Here is a 22675-nt window from a genome sequence, read left to right as displayed (position 1 = left end):
AGTTAGGAGGAATTTATATTGGCATAAAATATTTTTACTAACTATAGCAAATCACAATGTCAGTAAGGAATTTTAACTATTAAAAATCTGATTTTCATCTCTATACCACAGCAGTCATTATAATACTTGAGCGGAATTTTAGTAAATAATAATTCTATCAGCTTGTAAATAATACTTCTATCTGCTTGCTATGTTAATTAAAATTCATAAACGTTTACGAGAGAAAAAAAAAAACCCTGCATGTAGATAGTGTAAAATTTTGACACCTGATTTGTAAAATAATGTTGATTGTTTCTTTTGAAATATTTTCAGAAATTAAAGTTTCTGCAGTTGCTAGGATTAACGACGCATTTCAAAAGGAAAAGTAAGATTTTTTTTCTGCAACTAGTTCTGATCTTTAACCATATATGTGAGGTTTTAACATTTTAGAGTGTAAGCATCTTAATTATAACAATGAGAGATCATAAATTTTCTAAACTCTATAGCACCTGCAATTTTTGGGATTGATATTATCTTTGAATGTAATGTTGATGAAGAGATACATTTTTGTGTGATTTTAAAGCAATTGAATGTTTCTTACTATTAATCTGTTTTTTTTTTTCTTTCACTGCTCAGATTTTCCCTTTTAAAGGCCAAAAACTTGCACATATTCTTACGATTACTTTTTCTAATCGAGTTTTATGAGCGTACTAGTGGTACCCGCACGGCTTTGCCTGTAGTAGAAAATTAAGAGGCCATTTGGTTCTCATGTATATTTACAAATAATGGATGATGAATTTCTTGCCAGTTGGCTATTTTCATTTGCCCTGAGGTACAGATATGTCAGTCTCATGAAAACTATTTAATTTAAATTATTAAAGCTTCTGTAGTAAATATTTGTTTTTATAAACAATAAAACGTTTAGTAATTATTGTAATTTTCGCAAATATACAGTAAAACCTGTAAAGTTTACCACCCTTGTAAGTTGCCTGCCTAAGTTACCGCTTTTTCAAGTAAAGAATTACTCCTATATCATATAAATCAACCTCTATAAGTTGGCTGCCTGTTTAAGTTAATCACTAAAGTATTGCACCGAAAGTGGTCAACTTACACAGGTTTCACTGTACAGTAAAACCTGTAAAGTTACACAGGTTTCACTGTACAGTAAAACCTGTAAAGTTGACCACACTTGTAAGTTGACCGCCTGTCTAAATAACCGCTTTTTTCAAGTTCAGAATCTCTCCAATGTCATATAAATTAACCTCTATAAGTTGACCACCTGTTTAAATTGACCACTGAAGTATTGTACTGCAAGTGATCAACTTACACAGCTTTCACTGCACAGTAAAACTTGCAAAGTTGAACTGTGCAGTGTTTCAGTTGTTGAACTGTGCAGTGCAAAGTTGTTGAACTGTGCAGTGCAAAGTTGAACTGTGCAGTGAGTTGCAGTGGCGGTCAACTCACAAAGTCAAACCTTTGTGAGTTGACCGCCGGTCAAAGTTACAGCTTTTTTCAGGTACAGAATTACTCCTGTATCATATAAATCAACCTTTATAAGTTGACCACCTGTTTAAGTTGTGACCTCTAAAGTATTGTACCTCAAGTGGTCAACTTACACAGGCTTACTGTAGTAATAAATACCATATTACTATTTGCAAAAATTGCAATAATGTGTGGAAAAATTATAATAATGCAAAAAAATATGAAATTATGTGCGGTTTAAATTATATTTTTTACTTCATTAGAAATTGAATTCAACATGTACCTAAAACGAAGAAAAATTCTTCGAGAAGAGTCGAATATCTCGCCTTGGAGTTCTGATGTTGAAGAGGAAGAAAAACTCGTTCTCCCGTTGCCATCTGACAGCAGAAATTTGGATCATTTAGCAGAGAAACTTCGATCGGAGACGACTCCCGAAAAGTTGGAATTTTTCCTACAACTTGGTTTAACCCCTATTACTTTAGTTAAGAAAGAAGGTAAATGTTTTTCTGATGTTCATAACATTTAATAAAATACAACTGCAATTACATGTCAATAATTATGTAGATGTCATTAAATGTTTGGAAATTCACCCGTCAAGGTATGACTGGTGAAAATTTGCTTCTACATTTGAACGTAGCAATTGCCTGTTTGATGATATTCTGGTAGTTGAAGTTTTAACCCTAAGTCCAATGGATTAACCCTTAACTCCAGTAGATAGCGGTCATTGTTGACCATTCTTAAGTTACTCATTCTCCTATTCCTATTCCTACTCAGAGTCACAACTGACTACTACTGTATTTATGTCGAGGACTGCATACTAAGTGCCGTGCCTCCATTATTTTATATACCGATAGATGGCAGCACCATCACCGGATCGAACAGTTTATGAGAATTTAGAACTGGTTCAGGAGCTAATAGCTACCTGGTGCTAGTACCCCCAGAGGTATCGTTTCACTTGGAGGACATTGAGACCACGAGCATATTTAACTTCGCCCAGTCCCCTTTAATGACGACGGTGGGTCTTCGACCATCGAGGTTCGAACCCAGGACCCTCCAGCCCCGAATCCGACACTCTACCGATCGGGCTACCACGGCCCCACTCATTCTCCTAAAATAACAATCTTACTAGTAAAACCGTTAAGTTACTGGATTAAGTTCAGCCTTGTTACAATAAAACCTTTCCCTGCATGTTAAACTCTACCAAATCATGTTATCAAATTATCATGCCGTGGCGCGAGTTTCATTGTTGAAACACGCGGGTTACTCGAACATCGGCTATTATTTATATGAGGATTATACTTCTTATGGTTAAAACGAAAGAATGGTGAAATGAAAATATATTCTAAGCTGATGTTTGCATTAAGGGGTATGTAAACGTTTCATTACTCCTGTTATGCTGAAAAAGGAAATATAGATTTTTTTTTGTTTTTTTTTTGCTAGATTATTTTTTTTTTTCACAAAATAATGTTTTTTGGTTCGGTTGAAAACAAGTTTCAATTCCATTTGAAATAAATCTCTATTTAGGGAAGAATATTCTTATTAACTTGACGCGAATTTGTTAACCATCACAAAAGAGATGTTTATGCACATTAGAGCTATGATGCTTAAAGACGCTGCGCAATGTAAGAAAGCTTTCTATTACTTATCCTTCTGTAACGCAACAGGGCAGAGGAGAGTCAAGAGGAGTGGGACAGCTGCATTTATGTGGAAATAAAATTAAAAAAAAAAAAACAGTTGTATAGCTTGTTCAGTAGATGTCGCATCTTAAGACTCTTGCATAATTTTAATTTGATACATCTACTGGACAAGTTACAAATAATTTTTCACATTTTGCTTCGGCTTAAATGCCGACGGCCCCTTCCTCCCAACTCTCCCCAACGTTAGCGTAAGAAAAACTTTTGGAGCGTATATAAATGCATCTGAAATAAATTCTTGAACATCGAGTTTTTTAGAAATGCGATAATGACATGGTATTACTTATTCCTTATCATTTCTGACACAAAATAAACCTATATGTAATGCTTTCAAACTTTATTTTTGACTATCGATACATTTTATTCCTAATACTAAATCTTCATTCAAATCAAAAAACAAAATTTTACCATTAGTTTTTTATTTATTAGTCAACGACATTATTTAAATTTGAAATGTATTAAATATTTTAGTTTGCTCATTTATAGAGAATCACTTGTAGGTCAATCCTTCATTGAAATTTTTCAGAATAATTTGGGAATTTGCGCATATTTGTGTGTCGCATTACTGAAATCCATTCCTTATTTGTTTTTAGAAAAGGAACGTATTCGAAGAATCGTTGAAGAAGAAAAGATGAAGCGACATTTTCGTTTTCTTGCCAAAATCAACCGAAAAGCTTCACCTCGTCGCTTATTTGTGCCAAAAAATGAAGCAGGTAATTGAAAACTCTCTTTTACCATCGAATACATACATAATGTTTTCGTATTCTAGCCATATGTTTCCATATACTCAGCAGCAATGGCGATAAATCACGAAAAATACATTCCCCTGTCAGTTAGTTTGATACAAAACGAGCTGATGTGTGCATCACATGACATCCTTTTACTCCAATTTAATGTCATTTCCCCATTATTGGCAATTTTAAATATCACTCTCTAAATATCACCAACAGTGGCCAAATTGAAACCAGATTTAAAGAAAAATAATCACCAAGTTGGCAACAAAACTTGGCGACTAAAATACTGGCGATATATCGCCAAGTGTCCGCCAAATTATAACACCTCTTGAGTTTGCATCGAAATTAACAATGATTTCCCCAAAAAGGTGCAAAAGACCCCTTTATAAACACCCGAATGCAACCAAAAGGGGAGGTGCGCAACTAGACCCCACTAGGAGCCTACGTACCAAATTTCAACTTTCTAGGACATACCGTTCTTGAGTTATGCGACATACATACGCATGTACATACGTATATACAGACGTCATGAGAAAACTCGTTGTAATTAACTCGGGGATCGTCAAAATGGATATTTCGCATGTCTGTACGTTCTTCGGCACTTATCCACATGTGGTCGAGTCGAAAAAAAAACTCAACATTCATTCGGGAGTGAGCAAAGTGGAAATTAAGGTCGATTTTTGAGTGAAATTTTTTTCGCGAATACAATACTTCCTTTTTTGTAAAAGGAAATAAAAAGATACAGCGAAGATGTTGTCACTGATGGCACTAACCATTAGTTAAAAACTAAGTTGGCCACAGTATAAAATCGCAAGGATTTTAGTTGAATGGAGCACTATTTTTATTCTACCTATGCTCTTAAAATTATGAGGTGCTATTCTCAATTAATTGTGTTCCCACGTAATGACGTAAATCTCTAGTAATATATAAGGAAACACCTCATCCATATTTGTAATGCCTTTCAATTGTCAAATTTATTTATTTATTTCACTTTAGCACAAACTGCCTAATGGCAATACCTCGTTGTTGAAAAGCATTGTTGAAAAGTAAAAGACGCCCGAGATCGTGTTTGATAGGTTTTTAATTTAACTGAGCGACTTCTGGGGGTGTAACAACGTAATGTGTGATGCTAATAAAGTGTGATTGATTTTTATAATATAATCGAGTCAAATTTATATACGAAATTAGGGAGTTGGTTAATGCCTTCCCGACTCCTGCAATTATAAATGCATAGAAAACAACTCTAGAATTACATTCTTAATGGACCACAGAGTAAATTGTTAAGGATTAATTTACTTAAATATTAACATTATTCTTTTCTTATTTGTACTCAAAAATAGACTATACTTTGTTCAGCTAAAAGATAGATCAAAAGAAAACAAATGGGTTGTTAGAAGGTTTGCCACTTTTGAGGATTTTCTCTGCAATAAAAAAATGATACCAATATTCACCGTCTGTTTGTCGCTCGAAACTGAGAAAAATGACACCTCACCCATCTTTATCGCAGAAATGACGCTATTTTTCGTTCTAACTATTTGACTCTATAGTCAATATATATATTACGTTATATAACGTTCATAGTAAAAAGCTTTCAATGCGCTTCGATTTTAAAAACTTTCGTTTTTACAAGCTTTTTCCGTGAACCCAAGGTGCTCGTAAAATCTATCGTCAACTATTTTTCGAACTGGAATTTGATGTTAATTATCAGGTTGCAGAAAACACTAAATGTTATTTTCACCCACAACGAAATTAGTACTGTACTTTTACAGAAAATATTCAATTTAGCGACTGCTCACATATCAAGTTCGCAAGATGAACAAGGTGATACGTTTTGCTTTCGAAATGCAGAAATGTTAACCATTTTCCACTTTTTCATATTCTTTCTCTATTTTTACATTCTGTTACATTTAATATATTCTCTCTTTTTCCAGCTATGAAGCTTGATCATTTGAGGAAAATGAAAGAACGAAATTTCATTCCCAATGGACTGATGTCAAAAAAGCTGATGGAAGATGACCAACAGCTTTTTGAGTTCAATGTTTCAAATGCTAGTCAAAGCTTCACGCCAAAGTACGAAAAAGGTATTCAAAGTCTTGGATATGTTTCTGAAGTTAAAGTAATTTTGACAAACTTCATAAGGGTATTGACTTAATTCATTTTAGCTGAAGGTATTTTTGATCATTTTTCATGTAAACCATAATTTAGCTTCATTTTATAGTATTTATTTTGTTTTGTTTTGTTTGTTGAGCAATCACGATTGCTTATTGTTCCCATTTGACTGTTTTGATGTCCTATGATTTTATTCCCCCCTCCCTCCACCTCCCTCTGCAGCACCACCGTCAACCGGCATCCCGATGCTGCTAGTCTTGCGAAAACAGTTCCAAGGTTGCTTCCATATCCTACACACACGCGCATTCATACACACACCTACACATACTCACACCTACACACACGCATACATACACACACACACACTCATGCCTGCACACAGACACAAAAACACACGCCTACACACACACACACACACACACACACACTCGTGATTGCGAAAAACATATTTTGAATTCAAAATGTCAATATTCAAATTATTATTTTTTTGAGCAATCACGATTGCTTACTGTTCTCATTTGACTGTTTTGATGTCCTATCATTTTATTTTCCCACCGCCACCCTCCGCACCCTGTCACCGTCGACCGGCTCCTCACGATGCTGCTCCTAGAGCGAAAGCCGTCTCCAGGTTGCATCCATGTCCTACACACACGCGCATACATACACAACTACACACACACACACACACAAACACACATACATACAGACACTTACACATATACACACACAAAAACCTACACACACACACACACACAAAACTACCCACACTTTCATGCCTGCACACAGACACAAACACACATGCCTACACATACATACCCCATACACACAAACACACATATCCCCCCCCCCCACTCACACTCGTGATTGCGAAAAACATAATTTGAATTCAAGATGTCAAAATTCAAATTATTTTTTTTTTATATTTTTTATTTATTATTTATTTATTTATTTATTTATTTATTTATTTTTTTGGAGGGGCGGGAGGATTTTTTTTTAAATTGCTATTTTTTGTTCATTTTAAATCGATAGTGTTTGATTCACTTTAGCTTAAACCTTGCAATAGCACACTGTTAAAAATTTAGTTCACGTACACCAAGAAATTTGTTTAACCTAACAAAACGTAGCTGCAACCCATATAATTTTATTACGTTTCACTTACATAATGGAGCTTTTAAACTGGTAATCACCGAAAGCACCGTTACATTCGTAAAACTTATCTGATGGTTGAAGCTAGAGCCGCTATATAAACAGGCCGACGCATCAGCTTAAGTTTAGCCGTTTTGGATCGGTATTTTCATTGTTGCGGAGCTAGGGTTACCACAGCAAAGTTACGGGTTTTGCCAAATTAGTCGAAAATTCACGTGGCGAAAATAATTGGCTAGCAGGGAAAAATCACCAAACGCAATAACTTGCCAGAAAAGACAACCAATCAAACACGCGCTCCGATTCAAAATGGCTGATGCGCCGGCTCTTATATATAGGGCCTTAGTTGAAGCTAACCTTCGGTAGGTTTAACCAATTTTTCGGTGAAATATTGAACTTTATTTTTAAGAGTGTAGATAATAATAATGTGTCTGAACAGATCTGATATTTGTGCCTTTTGAAAGTTGAACAGACTAATTCGTGTTTTCCTTCTTCTAGTGCCTTACATGATTACTTCAGAACCTAGTGATTCTTGTGGTTCATCTTTCAATCCTCCAGAAATGATGAATAGTGACTCTTCGTGTACAGTGCTCCAAAGGAAGTCTTTCAATAAATATTCTTTCAAACGAGGTCACAGCTTAAAGAACGAGTGGAGGTTTCCAGATCCGGTTGAATCGAAGAGTAAGCTGCATTTAAAAATACAGGGTGTCCGAGAAAGATCCGTACAACTTCAAAAATTTATTGAAAAAGAAACAATAGGGTTACAGCGAAACGAATTACTACATTAGATAGAATAACTCAAAAAGTTTTTTTCCTAACTCAACTCTTTACTCCTAACTTAACTCCTTACCGCCTACTTTTTCCTTAACTCCTAACTTAAGTTATTACCTTAGGAAATTTCTACTTGAGGTCCTTTCATAGCATGAACAATATCAAGACGATAATCCAATTCCATTCACGACAGTTTCAGCATGCTAACATCAACAGTATCTACATCAACAGTAGCTACAGCTGTTTGGATGTTTTGTTCCGTTGTGTTTGCGTATTGGATTTGTTTCGGTAAACCACACAACACATAGAGCTTTCTTCACGCGATCCGCCATTGAAATAACTAAAATGCTTTAATATTCCTTTGCGTGACATGTAGCGCCATGTATGGTCAGAAACATACTGCAGAAAAAAACTTTTTGAGTTATTCTATCTAATGTACTAATTAGTTTCGCTGTAACCCTATTGCTTCTTTTTCAATAAATTTTTGAAGTTGTACGGATCTTTCTCGGACACCCTGTATTATTATGTCACTGGATTAAAATTTAAGTAACATATTCTCGATGTCGGTGTTCAATTGCAAATGCGGCATATTACACTGCAAGGAAACTTCGAAACGTAATAAATTGTTTCGAGGTAACATTCCCGGATTTCACGGGTTTCCAACTGTTTGCTGTGAAAAACAAGTATCAAGACGAAAAATTTCGTGAATGCAAGTTGCATCAATGCATGCTTCTCACTGTTGCGAAAAGTATTTTTAGCTGCCAGTGTAAAGATATGATCGTCTTCTTTATTAGGTGTTTCGCCTTTAGCTCGGTTACGACTCTTCCAGATTGGCTGAGCTCCAAACGAGGGCAAAATGCAGTCTCTGGACATTGTATAGCTTTGTAGGAGTTGCAATCAAATGAATTGTTCGGAATTTCCTTGCAATTCTGTTTTAGATACTGCCATATTTTTTAAATCTGGAAGATGCCAAGTTTTCTTGGTAAGTTCCTGATCTAATTCAGAAATCAGAAACGTAACTAGCTTTTATTTGAGGGCCTTTAACGGGTCTAAGGACTTTTAACCTTCAAAATTTTCGACTTTCTGGAAAAAACATATGTTATGCATATTTTAATTCTGAACAACTTGATACCTTATTTATTACTATGCACAAACTTTTTCAAGTTATCGTAAAAATGCGTAACCTCTCCCCGTAGAGATTTATGTTAACAGCAGCTCTTTAAGCGTCTTTTTCTCAACTGCCGGTTTCTTCGATTTTCTCGTTTTGCGCGCATATCTCAAAAAGTCTCTTATATATTTCTGAAAAACTTTTAATGTATGTTTATCTGGTTTATATTTATGACCTGAACCTAAATTTAGTTTTTTTTTTTTTTTTAATTATTTTTTTTTCTTTTAGAAATTTTATTTATTATTATTTTATTAAAGTTAGTATCGAAAATTTCCAAAATTTTGGACAAAATTATTATTATTTTTCTAATATTAACTTTTATTTTTAGTTAAAATTTAGGTTCAGATCATAAAAATAAACTAGAAAAATATGCATGAAAAGTTTTACGGAGATATATAAGAAACTTTCTGAGATATCATGAGCGCAAAACGAGAAAACTGAAGAAACCGGCACCTGAGAAAAAAGAAGTCTGAACAACTGCTGTTAACATAAATCTCTATGCGGAAAATTTACTCATTTTTACGATAACTTGAAAAGTTTTTAGCGTATAGAAATAAGTAAGGTAAGGTGTTCAGAATTAATATATGCATAACATATATTTTTTCCAGAAAATTGAAAATTTTAAAGGTAAATTTTATCCCGCACGTGACGCTTCAGAAATTTTATTAAAAATAATAATTTAAAAGGGTAATAAACAAAATTACTTTTTACTTAACAAGTTGCAACCGTATGTGTGATTCCTTAAGCAAAACATTTTGTCATTACCTTTTAAAACTATTACTTTTCAATGAAATATATGAACCGTCACATAAAGGAAAAAGTGGCTACTTTTTCGTCGAATGGCAGAATAAATAATTTTTTCAAAGGTTTAAACTATTATTTCTCAACAAATGAGATTTGTTTCCTTTATATTGGAACCTTTGTTTTCAAATTTTTTGTCATTGCTATATTAAACGAGCAAAAATATTAACTCATTCATACAGCGAGTTACAAGATGTCGACTTCTGATGTCCCGCACGTGATGTATGCAAATGAATTAAATTTTAAAAATCAAAATTGTTTAATAAAAATGTAACTGTATCAGGGGTAGGTTTTCCAGATTTCTGAAATGCCCAACCGGGACTCCAGAATCCCCTCCTCTCCCCAGCGTCACGAGTATTCAAAAGGCTGGCTTTTAGAGTATTTTACTGGGCAGTTCATTCTCGATGCTATAAATAAATGATTGCTAATTATGAACCTAAAAACAAGGGTAGTAAAAAATCACACAAGCAGATAAATTTCAAAATTTTACTTCTTGCATGTTAATATTTACACGCTATTTTAGTAAGAAGAAACACTTTGAATCTTTACTAATAATAAAGCTGAAAGTCTCTCTGTCTGGATATATCTCTCTCCGTCTGTCAGGATCTCTGTGACGTGCATAGCGCCTAGACCGTTCGGCCGATTTTCATGAAATTCGGCACAGAATTAGTTCGTAGCATGGGGGTGTTCACCTAGAAGCCGTTTTTCGAAAATTCTATTTTGTTATTTTTCTATTCCAATTTTAAGAACATTTTCCCGAGCAAAACTATCATAAGATGGACGAGTAAATTACCAAGTTATCACAACATGGAATCGTAACATGGGCAAGCCAATTGGCGATAAATTCATCATACAATATTTGTAAATATACAGGCGAGACCTTTTAATTTTTTACTAAGGGCAAAGTCGTGCGGTGCCACTAGTGAGGAAGAATTAAGCAATATTTACATTTATTTTTCAGTGGCGAGACGTCTGGCAAGCCTACCCAGGAATATCTTTGTATCAAATGTAAAGATTTAAAAAATTGCTTAGCCCTGTTTAATTAGAGTATTAAAAGATATGACAAAATGTGTTTATTAAATTTAAGCGTCTGCTAGTCCCGCGCGTGACGGTGGAATGGCCCTAGACGGTTTCTGAGTTCATCAGAAAGATTCCAGATTAATTTTCAGGTCCAGTGACTCTTAGCGGGAAATGTTTTTGTTTCATGCCAGATATGTTACTGGCAGAAATTAGGCGCACAAGTTGACCATTATTTTCCAGGAACGTTTCAGCAGTTTTTTACTTCCTTTTACAAAAAAGGAAGTACTGTATTCACAAAAAATTTTCACTCAAAAATTGGCCTTAATTTCCATTTTTCTCACCCCCGAATGAATGTTGAGGTTTTTTTTTTCGACCCGACCACGCGCGGATATATGCCTAGGAACCTACAGACACCCGAAATATCCATTTTGACGATCCCCGAGTTAATTACAACGTATTTTCTCGTGACGTCCGTATGTACGTATGTGTGTATGTATCTCGCATAACTCAAAAACGGTATGTCCTAGAATGTTGAAATTTCGTACGTAGACTCCTAGTGGGGCCTAGTTGTGCACCTTCCCTCTTGGTTGCATTCGGATGTTCTAAAAGTGGTCTTTTGCTCCTTTTTGGGGAAAAATCATTGTTAATTTCGATGTAAACACCAGTCTTTTGGTCGCCAAGTTTAATCGCCAACTTGGCGACAAATTTGGCGATTTTTTTTTTTTTAATAATTTGGTTCCAATTTGGCCATTGTTTGTGATATTTAGAGAGTAAACAATTGAATCACATTAAAATTGCCAATAATAGGGAAATGACATTAAATTGGAGTAAAAGGAAGTCGTGTGATGCACACATCAGCTCGTTTCTTTTACGCTAAAAAGAATTAGGAGGAATTTTTAAGAATGTTTTATCATAATTCCGTAATGTCTCTTCAATTATGACTCTACTTTGATCCTCTTTCTTTTTTCCCCTCAGACAATCAAATTGTAACGAATACGATCCATGGGACGTGTCTGTACCCTCCTGCAACGAGTGTCATTTCCATAGGCACACAAGTAGATGCTGGCATTCTGAATTCTGAAAAAGGAACGTTGGCGTCGTTGAAAGATTCTTTCAACTGGCCTGGTTTAGAATCCGTCATGGAGGCCTTCTTTAGACATCAAAATGGTAAGTCAAAGTTGTATTTTATTCGACTTTCTTCCTTTTTTACTTCCTTTTACAAAAAAGGAAGTATTGTATTCGCGAAAAAATTTTCACCCAAAAAATCGGCCTTAACTTCTATTTTGTTCGACTCCAAATGAATGTTGAGTTTTTTTTTCGATTCGACCACATGCGGAAAAGTGCCTAAGAATGTATAGACACGCGAAATATCCATTTTGACCATCACCGAGGTAATTACAACGACTTTTCTCGTGACGTCTGTATGTATGTGCGTATGTGCGTATGTGCGTATGTATCTCGCATAACTCAAAAATGGTATGTCCTAGAAAGTTGAAATTTGGTACATAGACTCGTAGTGGGGTCTAGTTGTACACCTTCCCTTTTGGTTGCATTCGGGTGTTTCTAAAGGGGTCTTTTGCACCTTTTTGGGGGGAAATCATTGTTAATTTCGATGCAAACTCAAGTGGTGTTATAATTTGGCGGACACTTGGCGATAGATCGCCAGTCTTTTGGTTGCCAAGTTTTGTCGCCAACTTGGCGAAAAATTTGGCGATTTTTTTTTTTTTTAAATCTGCTTTCAATGTGGCCATTGCTAGTGATATTTAAAGAGTTAGAGAGAGAATCCCATTAAAATTGCAATAATAGGGAAATAGCATTAAATTGGTGTAAAAGGAAGTCATGTGATGCACACATCAGCTCGTTTACTTCCTTTTACAAAAAAGGAAGTATTGCATTCGCGAAGAAATTTTCACTCAAAAAATCGGCCTTAACTTCTATTTTGCTCATCTCCAAATGAATGTTGGGGGGGGGGGGGGGGGGTTTCGACTCGACCTGACGTGGATATATGCCTAGGAACGTATAGGCCCCCGAAATATCCATTTTGATGATCCTCGAGTTAATTACAACGAGTTTTCTCGTGACGTCTGTATGTACATATGTATGTGCGTATGTGTGTATGTGTTCAATTCATCATCGAAATAGCTTGATTATTTGGGAGAGCAAATTTTTCTATTCGATACGAAGTAACGACAGTTCAACATTTTAAACTGTTTAGAACTTTAATTAGTAGCTGGAACATATGTACATTGAAAAACGTGTAAAAAGAATGGCACATTTCAAAAGGTTGAGCAAAAACGGCTCATTTCAAAACTCAACATCGACGGCTGACGAACATTCGAAAAAGGCACGAGCAATACAGCAACTCCCTTTTTGTAGGTGTCTGTGTTGCCAACAATCAATGCCGAAACTATCAAGTGCTCGTGACAGTATGTATCTCGCATAACTCAAAAACGGTATGTCCTAGAAAGATTAAATTTGGTACGTAGACTCCTAGTGGGGTCTGGTTGTGCACCTTCCCTTTTGGTTGCATTCGGATGTTCCTAAGGGGATCTTTTGCCCCTTTTTGGGGGGAAGTCATTGTTAATTTCGATGTTAACTCAAGTGGTGTTATAATTTGGCGGACAATTGGCGATATATCGCCAGTCTTTTGGTCGCCAAGGTTTGTCGCCAACTTGGCGACAAATTTCGCGATTTTTTTTTTTTTTTTTAATTTGGTTTTGATTTGTCCACTGTTGGTGATATTTAGAGAGTAAACTATTGAATCACTTTAAAATTGCCAATAATGAGAAAATGACATTAAATTGGAGTAAAAGGAAGTCATGTGATGCACACATCAGCTCGGTTTTTTTTTAAATCAACTTTTAGGATACTTGCTCTGTCGTTGGTGCATATAAAAAGCATTTTAAAACTTAAAAAAAAAAAAAAATTTTGAAAAAAAAAAACAGAACTCAAAACTGCAGCTGGAAATTGCTTTAAAAGTAAAAATTAATTTTATTCTTTGAACACCATACTACTTTTGAACATAATTTTTGAAGTCGGCAAAAAATGACTATATTAGCAAATCGAACTTTTAGATAGGTACTTCGAATTAAACGGAACCTCGGATTTTTGAAATTCTACTGTATAACCGAAATGAAGAATGAAAAAAATGTGATTAGAAGTTGGTATTAAGGGTGCGACATCGTTGTCGATGTTTTGGAAACATCGATGTTTTAGTTAAAACATCGTTGTTTTTAACATCGATGTTTTTGGACCATCAATGTTTTGGTTTCGATGTTTTTTCGATGTTGATGTTTTAGCATTTTAATTGAAAATTATCATAAAATTCGCTCCAATTTCCTCGCTAGGTAATTAAGTTTACTTATAGAGTTGCCAAAAAAATATATCATTTTTTTGCACTCATTTTATAAGATCGATTTTTCTGTGTAGAGGATGATTTTTGAGAAGATCACTACACGATAGTGAAAGATTAACTAGAGATTGAGGAAAAGGTCAAAGCTATTGGAAGAACCTGACACTGGTAGTCTGGTGCCAGAACTTGCAGTCTATTTCAAGGCCCCGGTTCTTAAATTAAAGGGATATCCTATGCGTTACTGGGATGAAAATTATAACTGGTAAGAGAGAGCTGGTAAGAGTTGCTTTAAAGTATTTGATAGTGATGGCAATTTCTGTTCCATTGGAAAGAGATGTTTCTCTGAGTGGTGGGATAATCTGCGAAAAGAGAAATGCGCTTCTGGGGGACAAAGTAAACAAACTTTTATTTCTCCAAACTGTCAACACCAATATTCGGGGTTACTTATCGACTTCCCCCAACAAGTAGTCCCTCTATTACTTACAATATGTGTTTAATTATTAACTAACAGTACAACACATATTTCTTGCTCTTAAAAATAATTGTTAGAATTAATTTTATATCTTTTAAATAATTAGCACAAGTTTTTCTCATCGTTAAACTGACTGTAAGTGCTATGATACATTTTTCTTACTAGTTAGATTCTTTTTTGATGTAATTTTACTTTTAGTTTCATTCAGTTTGAAAATATTTTCTTATAACTAGTTTGTATTGATCGGTGCTTGTCTTATATTATCAATTTTTGTCCTACTATAATACCAAGATGTTGCGAAATTATTCTTATTAAATTATATTCATGATTTGAGGCTCAGTATTTTCAATATATTCGTCGGGTACGTGTTCTTTTGTATTGCTTAACTTAGTGTAGTATATTCAAAAATGTATGTTATCTTTATATATAAAAATGAATGTTTGTATGTCATCCATGAACTCAAAAACTACCCGGCAGATTTGGCTGAAACTTTCACCGTTTGTTATTTTTGGTATTGGGAATGTTTATAGACCAGTTCGAAAAAAATTCGATCGATAGTTCCTTTTTATTGCAATTTAAGTCACAATCCATTGGACAAATACGAATAAAATTATCGGCTGCAGAAATTAATTCGCGTGAAAGATCTCATTGATAAGAAGTTAGCTGTTGCCATTTTTCTTGAGTTTGAACAAATAAATTCTTTCTTTATTGTTTTATGGCTTTTCATGCAACGGGGGGATTTGAAACTTTTTCTATTTGATATTTTTAGCGATTGATTGATCTTGCAATCTGCGTGAGTAGAAAATTTGAGTATAGTCACGGCTTCACTTGATACCTGGACCGATTATTATGAAAATTGCTATATTTATGTATTTTTCCACGGAGAAGGTGCATAATATGCTCATTGAAGCCACTCGCCACCAGGTGGCACTGCAGAGTAGCAACTTCTGCCCCGTTCAACCGATTGTCATGAAAATCAGTATAATGATGGTTTTTTTTTTTTTTTTTGGCGTAGCAACGCGCGTCGGGTACAGCTAGTACATTGATAAAAAGAGCGATGTTTTAAAACATCGATGTTTGGAAACATCGATGTTTTTTGGTCGATGTATCAATACCATCGATGTTTCAATTTCTAACTTCGATGTTTTGCCACCGATGTCGCACCTCTAGTTGGTATGTAAAAATCTAAAACTGAAAGGAATAAATCAGGGACTACCCAAACTTTTAATAGAATCATGAGCTTGGTTTAAACAAAAGCTTTTAGTTTTCAACAGTGAAAACTAAAAAAGCTGTAGTTAAGTAAAGTAAAGTAGAATTCACACTTATCACATTTGAAATGTATGTAACATTTGCAGTTTAGCATTAAACACATTTTCTTTGACTCTTCGTATTTCAGTAAGTTAAAGCTTGTAAAAGTAAAATTTGTGTTACAAATATGAAACAGAGCATAAAATGAAGGGTTGAAATTTGAACTAAAATATCATTTATTAAAAACGGATAGCGTATATAATTAATATTTTCACTCTTTATTTCCTTAGAACAATCAAGTGAGAAAATTATTTTGACAGAAAGATGTCAACTATTACGTCATACTCAAGAAGAACTTAAAAAAGAAGCCGAAAGCCTTAGTCGGCGGATGTCGGTAAGAAAACTGTTTTGTGTCAACAAAAATAATTTTATTACATTCTAATAAAAATAAAATGGGAAATTTTAAAATACGTATGAAACATGGATTTAGAATGAGCACTATTTAAACGGATTACATTTTGCGTAGATGTAAGCAGTTTCAAATTTGTCAAAAATATATGATCAATACAGATTTGAATTTCTGCAAAATGTTTGAACGTGGAAAAATTTATAAGGAACTTCGAAGAGTTTCTACAATGCACTAATCATAGTTAGTTACTCTTGTAGCTGCAACTCAAATCAATAATACAATCACTTTTTAACCCCTCTTTATTTCAAAATTTAAAATAGGGCAACGACCCCAGTAATTGGCATTTTAAGACTTTGTCTTTAAACATACCTTTGTTTTCATTACTTAGAAAAAAAATAGTCACTTGCAAATATTTTTGTATCAAAGAATACACATCTGTGCATCTATTTAGTTCACTAAAATCAAAAATATTTGAATTGATATATATATATATATATATATATATATATATATATATATATATATATATATATATATATATATATATATATATATATATAACTGAACAAAGTTACCAAAATCACCAGTAATTGGCACGTGTTAATAAAACTGGAAAATCACTTTATTTTTCACTTTTAGATTACATAATTTTAGTCAATCATATTTTATCATCATAAGAAACATAATGTTAATTTTAAGTAGGTAATTTTACATAAATTAATGTTAAATCACACATCTTCACGTTGAAAAAGTATTTTAGAGAAATAAAACTTAATTTGGAGTGTTCGATTGAAAAAAAATATCGAGATTATTGCTGTTTCATTAATCGGTAGGTAGTTTCGATTTTACGAATTATAGCTACGTCCACAGAAAAAAGAACATTGACCCGATGATTCTAAGGGACCATAAAATATTAACCGATTCTCTACAGTCGCAACATCTGACTGATGGTCAAACATATTTGTTTTTTATTGTTTCTCTTAAAAATTTAACTGAACATTTTGTAGGATTCAAATTAATAGTAGAACTCATATGATATAGTTGCTGCAAAAGTATCAGAAATCAATCTACTGACACATCGCACTACACTTTAGTGTTTATAGGCTCATGTGCCAATTACCGGAGACTAACAAAACTGAAGCACCACTAAATGGCATCCATCATTATTTCAAAAATCCAAACAGAGACAAAAATATATTTACCCCCTCAAAGTAACACCTTTCAACTAAACAAAACTTTTGACAACGAAATTTTAAAATATATTTTAAGTCAGATTTTAATGGATTGATGCGCATGCTTCCCTTAAGCCAGAAAAGAAGCTTTTGCAACAAAAACGACTGATTTGACACAAGTCACAATTATTTCTCTTTCCAATGAACTGCTACCATTTAGCAACATGAATTAAAATTATAATCTTTAAAGTAAATATACAATCAGTTGTATATAACCTTCTACTTTTAAAAGATTGGATACGAATCTTATTTTAGGAAATTTTTGTTGGAAGTGCCAATTACTGGTGACCTGCCAATTACTGGGGTGTTACTCTACTTAGGAAACATTATTTTACCAATTAATTTATTTTTACTTTCTTTTGCGTAGTAAAAGAAGTATTGTAATCGTGAAAAAAATGTCAGTTTTCAATTATTCCAAGAAAGTGACTTCACAAACGAGGAAAAGTGCGGCTCAAGGCATTTCAAACCAAACTTTCACAGAAAAATATTGTTAAGGGTTCCGGTGCAGCTTCAAACTTTCTTGAAAGGACGACACGGTTCTTGAGAAAAACACAGGAGATTTATTTACACTATGTACAGGAAAGGTCGTTAACAACTGCTAAATTAATCATCAGCAATTAAGCAAATATCAATCAACACCGTAAACTCAACGATTACACACGTATTTACATCCAAATAAGCAAAAATACAGCTCAAAAGGCTTCACAAAACAGAGCAATACATACTCTCCAGCGTACCGCTGTAACGATTCACAAGCAAAACACTAACTCGAGACTGACTTTTTATCATGCGGCACGGCTATTTATAGACATCGAAAAGTTTCCATAATATTCCAAATGCTTCTCGTATTTTCTTTTCATTCACAAATTTTATCATTCAGAAATGAGGGGACCCGTACACTAAAGCCGAATGTACGGGGGGTGTATATTCATGACAAGAAACTATTTACAGGTTACGTTACTACAATAATTTTAGATAAAAGATAAAATAACGCGAAAATTTAATAAACGTCAAATTTTGCTAGATTACGACAAATTAATCACAAAAATAATTACTATTTACAGAATTTGTAACCATATGCATGTTTCAACACTCAAACTTATGACAGAAAGTTAGATCATGATAAAAAATTCTCTACCTGATTTGAGCCGCACTTTTCTTCGTTTGTGGAGTCATTTTCTTGGAATGATTGAAAACTACAGGAATACTTAAATATTGTCCTTCTGACCCAGAAAAGTTATTTTGTTCTCTTGAGTGCATTATGAAAAGTGCTTAGTATTTTTGAGCAATCACGATTGCTTATTGTTCTCATTTGACTGTTTTTGGCGTTACGCTGATTTTACTTTCCCGCCAGCACCCTCTGCAGCATCACCGTCGACCGGCCGCCTCACGATGCTGCTCCTCTTGCGAAAACCGTCTCCAGGTTACGTCCATGTCCTACACACACGCATACATACACACACCTACACACACACACACCTACACATACACACACACACTCATGCCTGCACACAGACACAAACACACATGCCTACATACACACACACACGAACGCCTACACATACACACACACGAACGCCTACACGCACTGCACTGCGTACACAACGTGCACACACATGCATACATACACTCACACACACATGCACCCACACACATGCGCCTACACAAACACACACACTTGCGCCTACGCAAACACACACGCGCATTCATACACACACACGCTCGTGATTGCGAAAAACATAATTTGAATTCAAGATGCCAAAAATTCAAATTAATATATATATTTTTAAATTGTTTAAAAAATTCTGTTATTCGTCTTTTGCAAATGCTACTTTTTGCACACTACGGGGAATGAAGGAGAGATTTTTTATTTTTTTAAATCTTTGTTTTTGTTACGAAATGGGTGGTTAGGTAAAAATAAATAGAGATGGATTATAAAAGTTTGTGATAGGTCTATAAATAGATTGAAGCGGCCACAGACGGCATTCTTGGCGTGAAAGGGTGAATAGCACAAAACAGAACTGGTGATAGAAATTGAAAATATTTTACTCACATTCATATTGATAAAGATAGATTTTTATTGATTAATACCACAGCCATTTTTATTTAAACAGTCGCCGAAGGCGGCAATCTTGGAGTAAAAAGGTGAATGACAAGTAAGTCAAGAAGCCGCCGTAGGCGGCTGCTTGCAATGAAGGGTAATGGCGTAAAAAGGCGAACCAGCTGGTTGCCGCAGGCGGCTAGTTTAAACTATATTTATGCAAATTAAACCTTAAAATAAAAATAAAACCTTTGAGTTACTTCCATCTCAAATCCCTACTTAAAATTAAATTATAAATTTCATACTTCACATATCGAACCTTGTACGGATTATGGAGAATTGCGGATTTCGGATTGCCGGATTTGAGAAAATTGTTAAAGTTGTATACTTCTTTTGAAGGTGTTCTTGATATCAACTTAGTTGAAGCTTCCAGAAAAAAAGCTAATGATTCTTATTTTATTTTACAGGAATTGCTGAAACGTAAACGTGAAATGGACGATGAGAGACTTAATCATCAATGTGCAATCGATCGCTTAAAACAGTGCCTTCAGTTCGGAAGGTAACAATATCGAAACGAAGACTGGAATCGATAATTTTGATAGTCAATGTTTCATTACGTTTTTACCCAGTGATAATACTCTCTAGTCCGAACCTGAAACCTCAAAGACAAATTGGCCGATCTCAGGTCAAGACAGATCTTGGACAGCAACGATTCTTTTTGTCATCATCAAACATGCAACAAATTCCGCGCCGTTTTGGCGACTTTTTAAACTGTTTTCTGCCTAGTCTGTATTTCTGTTTCTTATGTGGTACTTTTCCATTGTAGGTACGCCGCTTGGCTTGTCTGATTTCTACCGTGGCGAAAATAGAAAAATTTCGTTTACATCGTCGCCATGTTTGCTCCTCTTTTCCTAATTTTATTGTAATGAAAGTGTTAATGTTTATTTTTGATCGATACAATTGTACATTTGTTTGGTTTTTTATTGGACGGATTAATGGAGCATTTAAAGTTGATTTGGCAAACTATTTTAATGAGATTTTTCATGTGATTTAATAGCTTGTTTTATAACTATTATTATTACAAGCTAGTTTGTTTTATACTATCAATGCCTTGATTTAATCATTTGGTACACCTTTATTCATTTCAATTGAGCTTTTAGTCTTGTTTCGTTTAAAAGTCCTTTAAAAAGGCAAACTAGTGTATGGTATCGCCAAATGCGCAGTTTCTATGTGACTAAAATTGGCGACAATAAACAAAATTAAAAATAATCGCCAAGATTGAAAACGCACCGTGACGTACCTATGACGTAAAAGTACCTCTTATGTTAAAAAAAAAAAACATATTTCCTAATGTTGTTGCAATTATATTAATCATGTTTAGGACCAAACAATACCCTTTGTGAATAAGGGACCATGTCAAAAGTATTTTAACATACCAGTGTACCTTAGTGGTTTTAAACTAGTCTAACTCCTGGTCAGCAAGATCGAACTTTTCACAGTTGAATCTTTATACACGATGTATTATTTATGTGTCATCTATGTAAAGACCACCGTCATTGGATTCTTCTTGTTAATATCATCATAAAGTTTGTCATTTACCTTCATGTTTTGCACACTAATACATATACTTGGGCTGTTATATTTATATTTTACTTTATTTAGGTTACAAGAATTAAATGTGGTATATTGAATATGGTGTTGCTTCTCCTTCATTGAAATGCAGAACCAAGCACGTTCATTGCGAGTCCTGTTTATAAACAGAAGTAATCAACTCATATAGTGTCTGTTTTCCTACGCTGAAACCTTCCAAGAAGGGGCCGTGGCAGCCCGATCGGTAGAGTGTCGGATTCGGGGCCGAAGGGTCCTGAGTTCGAACCTCGAAGGTCGAAGATCCACCGTCGTCATTAAAGGAGACTGGGCGACGTTAAATATGCTCGTGGTCTCACTTGTCCTCCAAGTGAAACGATACCACTGGGGGTGCTAGCACCAGGTAGTTATTAGCTCCTGGTCTAGTTCTAAATTCTCATTGACTGTTCGATCCGTTGATGGTGCTGCCATCTATCGGTATAAAAAATGGAGGCAAGGCACTTAGTATGCAGTCCTCGACATAAATACAGTTGTAGTCAGTTGTGACTCGGAATCGAAATCGAAACCTTCCAAGAATCTGCGCATGCGTCAGGTTCATGGGCGCCCATATGCAAAATTATAAGGGGGGCTTAGATATTTTCCCCATGGTTTAGTAAGATATTTTCCCCGTGGCTTAGCAGGATATTTTCCCCATGGAAACCGATTTCAGGACAGATTAGAGTCATTAAAATTTGTCATTTTTGATAACTTATTCATTAATAGCTGGAGAAGAAATGTTTTTACATTTTTGCAAAGTAAAAAGTACTAAAAGCAAGAAAGTACTAATTTGTAAGAGGGGGATGGCTCGAGCCCCCACTTGCCCCCCTATATATGCGCCCTTGGTCAGGTTTGCTCTGATTTTATTAAAGTAGAGGTGGAAACCAAGAAACAAAACTATGCTAGTTGGAAATGCAAAATAACGTGTTCAGCTGTTATTCAACAGAAGCATCGAAAGAGATAGATAGCAAGTACGAACAGAAAGAGGCTATCCCCAACCTCTCGCCCCTTTTTAAAATGGAATCATGCTAGTGTTGGCTTTCGAGGATGAACAGTACTGTCTGACCATGGAAAGGCTAATATCCGGTTTATAGGCGGAAATGGACGTATCTATTACTTTATAATGTTGGTTTGTTTCAGATGTGCACTTTTGCCTCTCCATTATTTAGCCTCAGTTTCGTAAAAATGAAAATTTGCTCACAACAAAATTTTTTAAATCTAAAGTATATTCGATCCATATTCTCACGGCAAAAATTAATTGATTTATTTATTCACAACTAAGTTTTGAGCTTACCATTTTGCTTTTACGTTCCTGAAAGTAATGAAATTTTTTTATTTTCTTTTTGTTGTTTCCATGGTAAGTATTTTTGTTTCCCCTTATTTTATTTTTGAGAGTG

General features: G+C 34.6%; 1 protein-coding gene across 1 annotated transcript in view; it reads left to right on the top strand.

Annotated features, from left to right (window-relative positions):
* Positions 1–20669, top strand: part of LOC129226936 (genetic suppressor element 1-like) — a 124878-nt gene extending 104209 nt beyond the window's left edge. The window contains exons 10-17 of the mRNA XM_054861568.1: positions 313–364; positions 1725–1955; positions 3749–3868; positions 5821–5970; positions 7640–7822; positions 11877–12068; positions 16264–16367; positions 20123–20669. Of these exons, the coding sequence (XP_054717543.1) occupies positions 313–364; positions 1725–1955; positions 3749–3868; positions 5821–5970; positions 7640–7822; positions 11877–12068; positions 16264–16367; positions 20123–20218 (1128 nt within the window). The 3' untranslated portion in view covers positions 20219–20669. The remainder of the gene's footprint in view (positions 1–312; positions 365–1724; positions 1956–3748; positions 3869–5820; positions 5971–7639; positions 7823–11876; positions 12069–16263; positions 16368–20122) is intronic.
* The last annotated feature ends 2006 nt before the right edge of the window (positions 20670–22675 follow it).

The sequence above is a fragment of the Uloborus diversus genome, chromosome 1 (assembly GCF_026930045.1).
Source record: "Uloborus diversus isolate 005 chromosome 1, Udiv.v.3.1, whole genome shotgun sequence".
NCBI classification, from domain to species: Eukaryota; Metazoa; Arthropoda; class Arachnida; order Araneae; family Uloboridae; genus Uloborus; species Uloborus diversus.
Note: the sequence above shows the minus strand (reverse complement) of the source record. Positions and strands in the feature narration are given on the sequence as shown.